Source organism: Candoia aspera, chromosome 1 (assembly GCF_035149785.1).
Source record: "Candoia aspera isolate rCanAsp1 chromosome 1, rCanAsp1.hap2, whole genome shotgun sequence".
Taxonomy (NCBI): Eukaryota; Metazoa; Chordata; class Lepidosauria; order Squamata; family Boidae; genus Candoia; species Candoia aspera.
The window spans coordinates 262,970,748-262,984,955 of NC_086153.1; the positions used below are offsets into that span (position 1 = coordinate 262,970,748).

Genomic DNA, 14,208 nt, shown 5'->3' on the forward strand with positions numbered 1-14,208 from the left:
GGTGTTCATGCAGCTCATCAATGAGGTACTGCATGAACATCTGTTTAAAGGGGTCCTGGTCTACATCGACGACGTCCTTATTTACACAAAAACACACGAGGAACACGTAACCTTAGTCAGGCAAGTCCTCGACAAGCTCAGAAGGGCGCAGCTCTATGCGAAGCCTACAAAGTGCGAGTTTCACAAAGAGCGCCTAGACTATTTGGGGTATCGAATCTCCGGGGACGGCATCGAAATGGACCCCGCAAAAGTCGAAGCGGTGCTAAACTGGGAGCGGCCCCGCAACAGACGGCAACTACAGAGCTTCCTGGGATTCGCGAATTTCTACAGGTCATTCGCCCGGGGGTTCGCTGAGATAGCCCTCCCCTTAACGGACCTCCTCAAAACCAAAGGGGTGGGGGACACCCGACGCGCCAAGAACCCAGGCACAGTGCTGAATTGGACTCCCGCGTGCCAGACCGCATTCGACAAGCTGAAAGCGCTGTTCACTACGGAGCCAATCCTCGCGCACCCGGACCCAGAACGGCCGTTCGTGGTCCAAGCCGACGCCTCAGACTTCTCCCTGGGAGCCATCCTACTACAGAAAGACTCCACGGGGCTCCTGAAACCATGCGCCTACCTGTCAAGGAAGTTCTCCGAGACAGAGAGGCGATGGCACGTCTGGGAGAAAGAAGCCTTCGCGGTGAAATCGGCACTAGAGACATGGCGACACCTACTCGAGGGAGCCACCCAACCATTCGAGGTCTGGACGGACCACCGGAACCTCGAGGCCCTACGAACGCCTAGACGCCTTAGCCCAAAACAGGTCCGATGGGCCCAATTCTTCAGCCGCTTTGATTTCCAGCTGAAGTTCATGCCGGGCAAGAAGAACTTCCTGGCCGACGCCCTCTCCCAACTGCCCCAAGACGAAGAGCCCGCCCCAGACACCATTGGGACGGTCCTATCCGCCTCGCAACTGGGGATGGCCGTGACCACCCGAAGCGGCGCACGGAGGCAGCTCGACGCTACGGCGCAGCCGACGGCGGGACAACCGGCGACGGAAAGAAGCCAACCGCAACTACCAGGGGGAATGCGCACGGACCTCGCCGCCGCCCTCAAAACCGACCCCTGGTTCCTGGCAAACCCCGACAAGGTAACGATGGCGCAAGACCTGGCATGGGGGGAAGGCAGAATCTACGTCCCGGACTCGCAACGCCAGGCGATCTTGCATAGGTCACACGACGCCAAGCAAGCGGGACACTTTGGGTTCCTCAAGACCCTACACCTAACACGGCGCCAATTCTGGTGGCCCGCGCTCAGGCGAGACGTAAAAACCTACGTGGCGTCCTGCCCAACGTGCGCTAGGGCCAAACGGGCACCAGGCAAACCCGCGGGGCTATTGCAACGGGTGGCAGAACCCTCCCGCCCAGGGGAGGAAATCTCTATGGATTTTATAGTGGACCTCCCACCCAGCCAGAAGAAAACGGCCATTTGGGTGGTGAAGGACTACTTCTCAAAGCAGGCCCACTTCATCCCCTGCACGTCGGTCCCATCCTCACAACAACTAGCCAAACTCTTCCTCATCCACGTGTACAGGCTACACGGATGTCCCGCACGTGTGGTGACCGACAGGGGCACACAGTTCACCTCCAAATTCTGGCGGGCCTTCCTGAAGCTGACGGGGACCCAACAGGCCCTATCTACGGCTTGGCATCCGCAGACGGACGGAGCCACTGAGGTTCTTAATGCCACCTTAGAGCAATTTATACGATCATATACGAACTACCACCAAGACGACTGGGCCGAACTGCTCCCGTTCGCCAAAGTCGCATACAACAACGCCGTCCACACGAGCACGGGGAAAACCCCGTTCGAAGTAGTCTCGGGGCGCGACTTCGTCCCCATACCGGAGCTACCTCAACCCCCGGAACCCCAGGTGGACGCCAGCGACTGGGGACGGAAGATCGCGGAAGCATGGCCAGTAATCACGGCGGCGCTGAAGGAGGCACAGGCTGCTTACAAAGAGCAGGCCGACAAGCACCGGCGCCAACAACCGACGTTCCAGGCGGGGGATATGGCCTATCTCTCCACCAAGTTCCTAAAGTCAACCCAACCCTCGAAAAAACTGGGGCCTAAGTACATCGGGCCGTTCCGAGTCACGCAAATAGTGAACCCGGTAGCAATACGCCTGGACCTGCCACACAACCTCCGGAGGCTCCACCCGGTGTTCCACACCAGCCTCCTAAAACCGGCAACCACCTCCCGATGGCACCCAAGCACGCCACAGCCCGCACCACTTATGATCGACGGGCAACACCACTTCGAGATAAGGGACATCCTCGACTCCCGCAAGCAACGAGGAACGCTACACTATCTGGTCAGGTGGAAACACTTCCCCCACCCGGAATGGGTGGCGGCGCACAACGTTAACGCGCCTGACCTGACCAGAGCATTTCACCGGGCATACCCCGACAAACCGCAACCAAGGTCAGCAAAACCAAACCCCCCCCCCGCAGGCCTCCCCCCGCCTCCCGTGCCCCAAGGGAAAGGGCCCCCCCCAAGCCCGCGACTTGGGTGGACCTTCCCCCCCCCGGGACTCACTCCCCCCGCCCCGGGCCCACGGGGTGGTGACAAACGATCGCCAGCACCCTCCCCCCGCCCCCCGGCCGCGGGGGAGTGGCAAGCAAGTCAACAGGGCAACCTGGGGGCAACGCCCAGGAGACACAACAAAGGCGACGCACTCAAAAAAAAAAGAAAAGAAGGGCCCTACCTGGAGCTGAGAAGCACCCGACCAGCCACGCCTCTCGCCTCGCCGAACTGAGCCAAACAAACAGGGTGTGGTTGGAGCATGCGCACGCCAGGTCAGAACCCGAGCATGCGCACCATGGACACACCCTGGGAAGGCACGTGGTAGAGGGAGGAGCAAAGGGAGGGGCGACAACTACTCCGGCGGGAACTTTGAAAAAAAAAAAAAAAAAAATGTGGCGTTTTGACAGCTCCACGGGGAAAACCCAGAAACCCGAGGGAGAACACTATTCGGAAAGGGGGCAGTATGTCATGAGTGCCGTTGAGCTAAAGTCATCAGCGCAATGGCACTCATGACAATGACAAGGAAATAGGTGAAGGGGTACAAGTTAAGTGGCCATCAACCTACAACGACTAACGGCCAACAAACAATAACCAAATGAATCACGGAGCCACCCAAACCATCAGCGGCAATACAACGGGGATCGCCCAGCTGAAAGCAATCAGCAGAAGAATGGAAACCTGGGGATGGGCGATCCTGGAAACCCTCAACCAATGGCAGGGCAACGCACGGGACAAAGGGGGGTGACGTGACCGTGAGCGAGGGGGCGCTGACCGGCGCGGGGTATTTAAACCCCGCACCGGCGCGCTCCTGTCACTCTCAGCTTTTTTCTACCAACGCTGTACCTACCCTGCAATAAACCAGAGCCTGATTCGCGAACCAGTGTCTGATTGTTATTCAGGGGGAGGCAGCGCATGACAGGATGCCATTTGGGAAAAGATGCTTTTACAATAATATCTACTACATTTATTTTAAAGCTTTTATCTCAAAGCCACTTAATATTCTGGAATATAAACTATTGTTACTCTCCCTTGGGCCCTGTTAAGTCCTGGTCTTTTAAAAATAAATTATTGATACCTAAATTGCATCTTTAAATGCTTCTTCAGTAGTTAGCAGGCCTTGAGCCAGTCATCTCCAGCCTTCTTAGGCTGGTGGGCCTTTTGAGGACCTGTTGTGGGTCTTTTGCAAAATGGCTGCTGGAGAGCTTTGCCCAGTCACAAGCTGCCATGTGAAATACTATCCATCACAAAGTTCCAGTTTGTAACTGGTTATGACCCTCCTACTGTTGCTGCTTTTCTTTAACCTCTTTCTGGACAGATCAACAAATTTCTAAACTGGGTTTCAGCTGTTCATCAGTTAAACATTTCAGCTTACAGGATTTTTGTCCACGACAAAGATGTTAAAGACCAGTGCTTTGCTTTGTAGCATGCCAATTTCCACACTTTTTAAAAAATAAAATGTTTTAAAATATAAATGTTCAGGTGGGATAAGGAGCCTAGAAGTTCCATGACCTATTGGAATGACGAACAACACACTGAGTCCCCCAGCCTCAGACTTTTTTCAGGCTGTGCTTTACCAAAGTTGTAAGAGTAAGAGGAAATTTTCTCTTTGAAACAGGAAATTGTCACTTGGCTAGGTAAGTAAAAATGAAAACCTCTCATTTTAAAGTAAAATGTTGTGACCAACTAATTTGCACTGTGCATTTAGTGCAATATCTAGTAGCTGACCAAAATGCTTTGCAGCTTTCTTACCCATACTGATTGCCACAAAACCTGACACATACTGTGCATGAAAACTAGGACAAGATTCCTTTTGTTCAAGTTAGCTACCCCCTTTTTTTTTTGCAGCAGTCACTGGTTTTCCATCCTACACTCTGTTTCCACCAAGTTGGCATTTTCTGAATTTTATATTTCTAGATGGATGGCACACTTCCTCTTAGCCGTAACACAGAATGCTTATAGTCATCCATCCATCAATCCACCCAATCTAATGGGTGTCAGGTTGGATCACCTCTATGCTTAAAATCGTTTATTTTATTTCCTCGCAGTTGTTCTAAATAAAGCATTATACTCCAGCGTATGTTAGATACTGGCAAACTGGACAGCTCATAAACCTCTGCCAATGTTGATTTCAAAGACTATGAGATTTCTTTTTCTGGTATTTCCTAAAATGAATTCAGGTTCTCTTCGTGTAGAATGGAATAATGCTAAAATGAATCATGGAAAAGAAAATTACTCAATCGTGTAACCACACCCCTATTTGCTTTTTGTACATGAATGTATATCACCATGTAATGGATCCCTGTGAAACCAAAGAGACACTGAAGCAAACATACATATGGATTCTGCCAAGATGTGTTCTTTGATGATGGGATCTTAAAAGTACTATTTCCCTTAGGCAGAAGGGATTTGCTCAATGTGTAAAAGGCTGGTTCCCATTTTAACACACAGGTGTGGCATTCCAGAAGGTTGCAAAACACCATTCCAGGTGAGCACAAGCCACAGTGGCAGACAGGCTTCTATTGGTATCTGCATTTAAATGAACTTATGCATATATTCAGAAGCATTTCCATATACATTCCAGTGAAATGGGAGACGATGTGGTGCTATGGCTATGCGGTTGAACTGTGAATGCAAATACCAATCCAGCCACGAAGGTCAGTGGCTAGTATTAGCACTCATACTAAACAGGCTCAAAGGATAGTTGTGAGGAATGAATGAAAACCTATAGGTATTATTCCAGTTGCTCAACAAAATAATCAAATAAATAAAAGGTCCATCCTGGCAATTAAAAGCAGAGCTACCCTGCATGCTTTCAGATGTACAGTATGTTTCTCAAGCCGTTGTGGTTCATGAGAAAAACAATGGTAGGTGGAAGTAAGGAGGAATGAGTAGATATGCTACCATGGGTAGAGTTTGAAATTCAAGGCTGGAAGTTCAAAATTCAAATCCACCCTCGCTTTTGGGAGCTTCTTGGAAGACTGTGGTCTCTTTCTGTATCTAATCCTTACCTATCTTACAGTATAATTTTGAATATAGAAGTAGTGGTGCAATACTACTAAGACCTGCTAGAGGAAAGGTGAGCTATAAATGCAACAAATAAATGAAAATAAAAGACTCAACGCTGGACATGATTACCAATGTCCAGCATGATTATTATGTTAAAAAAAAATTATGTCCTTTTCCCAAAGAGCCGAAGACACTTTATATGGTTCTTTCATCATGCCAATTTTATCCTCACAGTAGCCCTGTGAAGTAAGGCAGGATGAGAGAGAATGTATGGTGGAAAGTTATTCTGTGGCTGGGTTTGCATAGTGTCTTAAACAAGAAGTAGATTCTTTGTTTTGCTCATTGGATGAAGCCAACCCAGTCACTTTACAGATAAATCACAGCTTGAGGTTTAGCATTACATTTGAATCCAGATGTTATGGCTTAGTCTGCAAACCATAGTTAAACCAGGTCTTAATGTGATGAGTGAAATTCATGATTGAGTGGAAATCTGAACCTTAACCTCCCAACTCTTATTTGGCCATTTTTTTCTATTACATCATGCTGGCTTTTAGTGAAACTTATGAAGATTTTAATGCAGAATGTTCATTTCTAATATAAAGGATAGTTACAGAAAGTCCTGTGTATCAATGTGGTAAGAGTTAAGTAGCAGGATAAGAACCAGGCTTCATATATTAGTCACATAAATTTATTTTCTCAAATTGCCAGTGCACGTTGGAACCCAAAGGGTGTGTGAGTGTGTGGGGCAAGGAAGAGGAAAGGACAGGAGGTAAGATACGGCTTTGCAGGCAGGCAAGAAGGATCTGGAGTAGAATGAAAAGGGGGAGACTAAAATAAAAGAAAGACCAGAAGACGACTAAGGATTTCCGAATGACATTTTGCCTGCTTTCCTCGAATTTAGTAGTATCACTGTCTGAAAAACTAAAAAAGGGGTTGAAGAGAATTTGTTGAATAACCAGCTGAAAGATCAGTAAGCAAGCAAGTTCTCACAAAATTAATCAAAGGCAGCCTTGGGCTTCTGGAAGCTTTTGCGATCTGAAATCCAATACCCTTGCAGGGTGCCAGATTGAGGAAGCTTGCTCTAATGCCCACCAGTTAAAGTGATAGGAGTGGCTTTTGGCAAAAACGTTCATCACCGTTCTTGCTGTTTAGAATGACTGTATTCAGCATTAATAGGTTTTGCAGGCATCTGAAAAGCCCCAGCACAGCTGATCTTCAGTGTTATTTCCTTTGCTTTAAAACTGAGATTTTTCCTTAGGTATGCAATGCCTTCAAAAGCATACTTCAGAAGCCCAATGAGGCACAATGGAGTAATGCAGAATTTGCAGCTGATTTAGCACTAACAGTTAAAAAAAAGGTCAGCTCTTATAGCCTTGCCAAGGAAGAGTATGTGAATCAGTGCCTTTATGCAGCATGCTGCGGGTCTGGCATACTCAGAAATAACCTCAATTTACTTTTTCCTCTTGCTGGAAATAAACGAACAGAATTCTGTGTATACAGTGTCCTCTGCAGTATATATCCCACTGGCCACATTAAATGGCAAGCACTGAATTTATTGTGAAAAACAATATTTTTTGACCATTTTCAAAGGCTGGTTGGATTTTTATTCAGAAGCAGCCACATAGTTCTGAAACTGTTATATTCCAGGTTGCATTTGTTTGTGTGTTTACCTGGGCTTAAACATTATATTGCATGGAGGAAGGGTTCTATAAGCGCTTGCATGGATAAGAAATGGATCTGCACATGCAATTTTCTAGCTTGAATCAGGGAGCCCAGAAGACCAGAAAAATAAAAAATCAAATACTCTTGATCCGTTGTTTTGAAGTAGAACAGTGGGCATGTTCAGTGTACTCCCATGGATGCCTGCTCTGAGCAGCATTAGTGGAACTAATGCTTTGAAACAGTGCTTTATTAGGACTCTCACGATTATATTACACTTAATCTGTTGGATCAACGTCTATGTGTATATATTTTAAATACTGCTTTAAAGATTCTCAATATTAAGTTTATCAAAAACAACCAATATTTTTGCAGCATGTATATTGATTTCAGAATATATTAGAGAGACGGTTTGAAAAAAAAACATGGCCTTTTCCTCTTTCTGTCCCAAATTCAAATAGGAAAGGATATTTCAGAGCAGCTTAAAATCCAGTATTTTTTATCTGAAATCTGCTTAGGTCAACAAGTCTCACAGTATGCCAGAGGGAAAATTAGAAAATTTGAAGTGGCCAGTGAGGAGTTATCATACCAGAAAAATTGTACTAAGTACTGAATCTGAAAAAACATCCTCTATTTTATGATCCACAAAGTTTTCTTATAAAAAGATTAGCTATTTCTACACCTTGAAATTTTGGTAGGGACTATGGGAATTGTAGTTCAACATGTCTGGAGGGGAGAAATTAACAGTTTTTTAAATGCTGTGAACACTGGAAAATGACATTTCTGTACTCTCCAGGCCTTTCTTCTGTAACACTCTGGTTCCAGTTCCAACAAGCTAGCCAAGTTAAGAAAATGTCCTGGCTGTGCTACAGGAATGACTGGTGAAGGCTGATTACGTGGAATTCATGGAGCAAACTAGACTTAAAATGCTCTGTTCCTCAAAATGAGGCTCTGTTAACTTGAAAAGTCACTTTGGAGCATGAACAGCAAGACCTACCGTTCATTATTCAAGGCCATCCTTGGAGGATCCAGGTTGGGGTTTTCCATGGATTCCATCTGAGGACAGCGTAAAAAGTAGTAAAGGGTATGGAGGGCATCAGGGGACCAGGTGATGGGTGGCTGCTGTTGTCTGGTTTGCCGAACAGGGCTCATGCCAGGACGAAGGGTAGTCAAACACTGCATGTGGTGCATTGCTCGTGATACCAAATCACCTGGAAAAGGAGCAGAGGTAAAAACAAAAACAGTCATATTTTTAAAAAAGCATGGTGACATTTCACATCTTCTCATGAAGGCCTTTCATCGACGGTCACTAAAAGGCCAACCGAGAGGTACTGTATTCTGTTTCAGTTTATTCTGAGATCCTTTTGAATGCTAACCATGTTTTAAAACCTATACATAAGCTATTTACATTAATTTGAACTTCTTACTATAATTAGGCAAGCCTGCTTTTCAATGCCAATGATTGGGTTAGTCTCCCAGCCCATGACAAGTTGACTTTTTTGTAGTATACATATTACAAACCTACTCAATCACCCAGTGTGAATGACATAAGAGGTTGTTTTCTTGAATTCTGGTTTCTGTAAGTGCTTATGGTTCTGTATGTGGTTTGTTCATGTCATCTCAACAGACACTCTGGCTAATTCTTTCTAGAACAAGCTAGGGAAAAAAAGTCAACAGTAAATGGTGTTTTCTTTTTCTGGTTTATTTGAACAATATGACTTTGAATCACAGATGGAGCTGTCCATAGTTTATTAAAGGGATTGAAAAGATACTGTGTCCTCTGACATTCAATATATAGTAATTGGTATTGGTCAATTGGTATTTCCTTAAAGTCTGGTCTGCACAGTGTGATTTATAGAGCTAGGCATGATAACAAACAAGCCTCTACAGTAGTTTCAGAATTTAAAAAGGAGGGGATTGCTACATTTCTAAAAAAGCCACAATAGTCTCTGGTGGCTTGGTGGGTTGCAAGTTCACTGGTCTGCTTTAACTTTTTTTTAATCAGTCTGATATATAGACATATGTATATTTTACTTAAAGTCTTACAGTACCAAAGATCAAGTTACGTTTCTGCCCTGTCAGTGGTTTGAATAAATACAATTCTACATTTGATTGTACACAGGCTCTAGATTCCTATTTTTCTCTGGTATCCTCTATTTCTTTGAAATTTAGGGTTCACCAGAAAGAGTTTTTTTTAAAATTATAATGCTGGGAAATGGCAATAATGAAAGAAGTAATAAGGACTTCAGAGTTGATTCCTGAAAAGTCATATAAATGTGAATGTTTATTTTTTACCACTGAAAAAGGAAATTTGGGACTCAGTCCTAAATAGCAGGATGTTTAGTCTTCACTGGAACATACTTCTTACTAGGGAGTAAAATGCATTGAACTCAGCAGCACTTACTTAAGCTTGCAGATTTACTTAGAATTAGTTTAAATTAACACAGTAGAATGACATTTGAATGAAATGAATAGGATTGGCCTATACATCCTCTGCTCAGGAGACAAAAGGATTACAGTTTTTTTTAGAGAAAATTGTTTGACTAAGACTTACATCTTATAATGTGAATTAAAACCCTCTGGGCCTTCTGTTAGCATACATTCAGTACACTGTACATAAAAGATGTATATCTTATATAAAAAGAAATGGTTTTTATCTTTGAAAATTTGTAAAATCTTTTATAAAAGATGTACATTTGGAATTCAAATTTTCAGGCAAGAGATTATATTGGGAGATCTATTCACTGAAGGCAATCAGTGAACCAGCCAAATCACAAAGTGGGGAAAAGAAGCTGTGCCTAATCCTGGACTGGAGCCACAGCACACTCTTGTAGTGGAGAATATACAGGTTTGCTAAGCCTTAAAAAAACAACCACCTCAAATTAATGCGGGCCATGAAATAAATGGTGAGACCTGTAAGGTATAGAGAGATTCCCAATAGTCCCATTCAGATACTAGAGGAGAAATGCAAAGACCAATGTTTTTCCAGGGGAAAAACAGTCTACAAAGCACCCCTTAAATAGCATACACTCTAAAACATAGCTTAATCAAAATATAAACAGACTTTTCATAGCTTATATCATATATAAATATCTGTGATATTGTCTGTGCCTTTTTAAAAACACGGAACAATGACATTAGAAGTTTTATTTATTCATTTAGTTACTTACTAACAAGAATGCCAAATCTGCTCCTAGGCTGGAAAGCTGCCTTTAGGACGGATGTGGCGTGTTAGCCAAATATTGGGGCCCACAAGTACCTCTCTGCAATTTTCAGCAGGAGTGGAAAACAAGTCGGTCCTTCAAACATTAAGTGGGATGTAATCTATGGCTGGCAAAGCAAATGCAGCCTAAACAATTGCTACTTTCAGATGCCCAGTTCAACCAGTTTGGTGATTACCAAAAAAACTGCAGTGCTGTACTGGTGCCAAAATAAGTGGGAGGCACTCACACACTTACACAATTTTATCATACAGTTGATGTAAATCATTAAACATTTAAATATCTCCAACTCTGTTAAATTGATGGATTCCTACCCATTGCTGGATTGTGTATATGCTGTAATTTTCATCTTTAGCTTCAAAACTCTTGATAGCTTTGTCCTCCTTTATGCCTTCTTTCTCTGGGACAATCCCTTTCTCCCTGCCTGGCATTTTCTCCCATAATATCTCATTAAGACTATACTTTCTTACATCTCGTAAAGCATGGTTTTCCCATGAAATTTCTGAAACACATTCCTGGTCAAAACCACCTATGGCAACAAAACTGAAACGTATGACATTGACATCCATACTTCCCCTCATTTGCCTTGTCCCCATTTTCTTCCTCTTACTGGCTTGCTTACTTCAGCAGCTGACAGCACCTTGGCTAACTTCAGAAGCCCTGGTTAGAACTTGGGGGCCCCCTTGGAATTTTAGGCTGTTAACCACCCTGAGATGTTGAAACAGCAATATGGAAGAAGGGAATAGTGAATCTCCTCCACAGAACTGCCAAGAAAACCACACAGGTGCAGACTCTAGGAGGTGAACTTGACTTGAGGGCATCCTCACCTCTCCATTTCTTCTGTTACTTTCCACATGTAGAATTTTAGATTCTAAATCCCTTGGAGTAGGAAGATGTTTCATGTATAAAGTGCCATGTTTATTGATAACCCCTAAATAAATAATAACAGCCTTAATAATCTGATGGGGGCAGAAGCTAATGACCATGTATCACTGTATTAAAATCTGAAGCATCCAATGAAAGGATCTTATTTTCCTGAAAAACATCCTGAAACATTTATATTTTGCAATGTCAGTACACAAACAAAAGGAAAGTGCGAAACATTTTTCTCTAATTTTAATAGAGAACGGTCCCAGATGCTGTGTAAATTAATAATGTGTCAGCTGCTTATTAACTTACTCAATTCAGAGATGCTTCCAACACAAGTTGCCAGGAGAGATTGTTCTAAAGTTCGAAGTTCTAGCTGGGCATAAGCATCAGCTCTTCCACTGCTGCATATTGATCCATCATTGTAAGGGCTGAAGTAGGCAGGCAGAGAAAGCACACCTTAAAAAGCCAGAGAAAACAGGTCTATCAGGAAACATTAGGACAAAATAAATATATCTGTACTGAATATGTAATGCAGTCCTGTAAGACCTCTATGATACATGCAGAGAATGGTCAGAATCAAAAGGGCACATGGTCTGAAGCTGAGCAACTCTTAACCAATGTGATTCTCATGCTCATCTACCACACTCTCTGCGGCAAGCCACAGTGCTCATGAATGGGAAGTAAATCCAAACAGACCAATTAATTATTTTCCAAATGATATTTAATTATCTAAATCAAACATGATGCAGTCAAATAAGTAGATCACATCCTCTCCTATCTTGTTACAATTCCCCATGACTTAAGAATGATGGGAAGGACAAATATATAAATAGAGATCTTCTGGAACCTTAACATTTGTAACTCTGAGCCTCTACATAACAATAAAACCATGGGTTTATATTTATTGGGGCTGTGCAGAGCATTTGAAGAGACACTTGGTGGAGCACATTCGCATAAGTGAAACCTCCCTCCTCTAAATGTTAAGACAGTTGTATCCATTGGGCTACCTGGCACATCTGCAAGAGCTTTCCTGGATTACCTCTATGTTTGTGTGCATGCACCCACAAAACATCTCCTGCAATTGCCAGTGAAGCACAGTGGTATCCTGCCTCAATAGTTCAATGAAGAGTGCTTTGCTCAGGCCAACATGATTCACAAAGCAACTCTTTCAATGCTTTGCACAGTTATTCTGAGTTTGGTAGGGCCTACACCACAAAACATTTTCTTTGCAGAGATTTAGTGGATTAGCTTTGTTTCATGCTTCTTAGTGTCTTCAAATATCTGAACTAGGATATTGTTTGCACCTTTCATTTGATTTCCGCCATTGTATGGTATTTGATTTGATTTGATTTATACAGCCACCCATCTCATTTTTACGTTACTCTAGGTGGCTTATAATAAAACAAAAACACAAAATACATAATATAAAACAAAAATAAAAACACATAGCAGCTGGACATGATCTAACCTATCATCCATACAACCAGGAGATGGGCTCTAACCCATGCCCGGGGTCCCAGGCTTGAGCACAAAGCCAAGTTTTCAAGGCCTTATGAAAGACCAACAGGGATGGGGCCAATCTAATCTCAGGGGGAATGATGTTCCAAAGGATGACTGCCATGGAAGAAAAGGCTCTCCTTCTGGGCCCTGCCAGCTGAAACTCCCTAGCTGTTACCCGGAGCATGCCCTTACTGCCAGATTGGATAGGACGGGTAAAACAACTGGGGAGAGACAATCCTATAAGTATTCATGTAAGTATATATTATAATTCACATTTCTAAGGCTGCCCAATTTGTCAACGGCTCTGGGTGATGTACATAATTAAAAACAAAAGTATAAAACATCAAGCCAGACAAAAAAGTTAAGTCATCCAGGTGAAGCAAACATCCATTAAAAGCCCATAAAATCTCTCACAAAGGGAGGCACATCCCACCATAGCCCAGAATCTGGAGGAGAAAAGCCAGGTCTTCAGAACCTGTTTAAAGAACAGCAGAGTCAAAGTCATGAGAATTTCAGGGAGGATGCTCTTCGAGAGAGCAGACACTACAACACAGAAGGTCTACTAAGATCTCATCAGAAGGCATTGCTTAAAGGATGGAACCTGCAGCATGCTGACTCTATCTGATCTTACAGAATGGATATGGTGGATGTTAACCTAATTTATCTAACAGTACCATCTTTGTTGGAATGCTGAGCCAATTTATTTCTGGCTCAGCTGAGGTCAATAGGAATTGTGTGTTTTACAGTAAGTGGCAGAGCTCCAGAGTACACTGGGGATAAGACAGAACTGAGGAATGAATCCTGAACTTCTAATTGAGTTATCATTCCTTGGTACCAATATGTGCCCTGTATATCTGCTGTTCATAATTTGCCCAAAGCTTAGATGGCACAGCTTCTATCTGGACCATTTACCCCTTACACAGAAAGATGGAAGTGTTAGGTAGATGGTAGATTCAGCAGATTATTTGTAAGGGTCCCTCTTCTCTTTCATTCTCTTGACATGCAGAGGAGCCACAGTGGTTCCATACCTGGTTATCAAAGCACATTCTGTAAATATATCCCAATTATCAAAGTTACAATTGTAGTTATGTTGCTACCTTTACAGGGGTAACAACTCAGATTTCTGGCTATCATCTGGTAATCAAATAAGAGCATTGGTGATAATCTATCACTGCAGCAGCCCTTGGTTTATTTATTTTATTTTCTATCCTGCCTTTATTATTTTTATAAATAACTCAAGGTGGCAAACATACCTAATACTCCTTCCTTGAAATCAGATAAATAAAAATGAGCTGATTTATCTATTAACTAAGACTGAAGTTCGTAACACCAAGCAGGAGCGTCTAAAAAGTCTAGATTGTGGATACAATTGTGTGATGAAAGC

The 14,208-nt window shown here is 43.4% G+C and overlaps 1 protein-coding gene across 1 annotated transcript in view; it reads right to left on the reverse strand.

The window, feature by feature from the left end:
• Positions 1-14,208, reverse strand: part of ABTB2 (ankyrin repeat and BTB domain containing 2) — a 153,908-nt gene that overhangs the window by 42,646 nt on the left and 97,054 nt on the right. Inside the window, exons 2-3 of the mRNA XM_063289608.1 lie at positions 11,634-11,780; positions 8,231-8,444 (exon numbers count right to left, since the gene is read on the reverse strand). Of these exons, the coding sequence (XP_063145678.1) occupies positions 8,231-8,444; positions 11,634-11,780 (361 nt within the window). The remainder of the gene's footprint in view (positions 1-8,230; positions 8,445-11,633; positions 11,781-14,208) is intronic.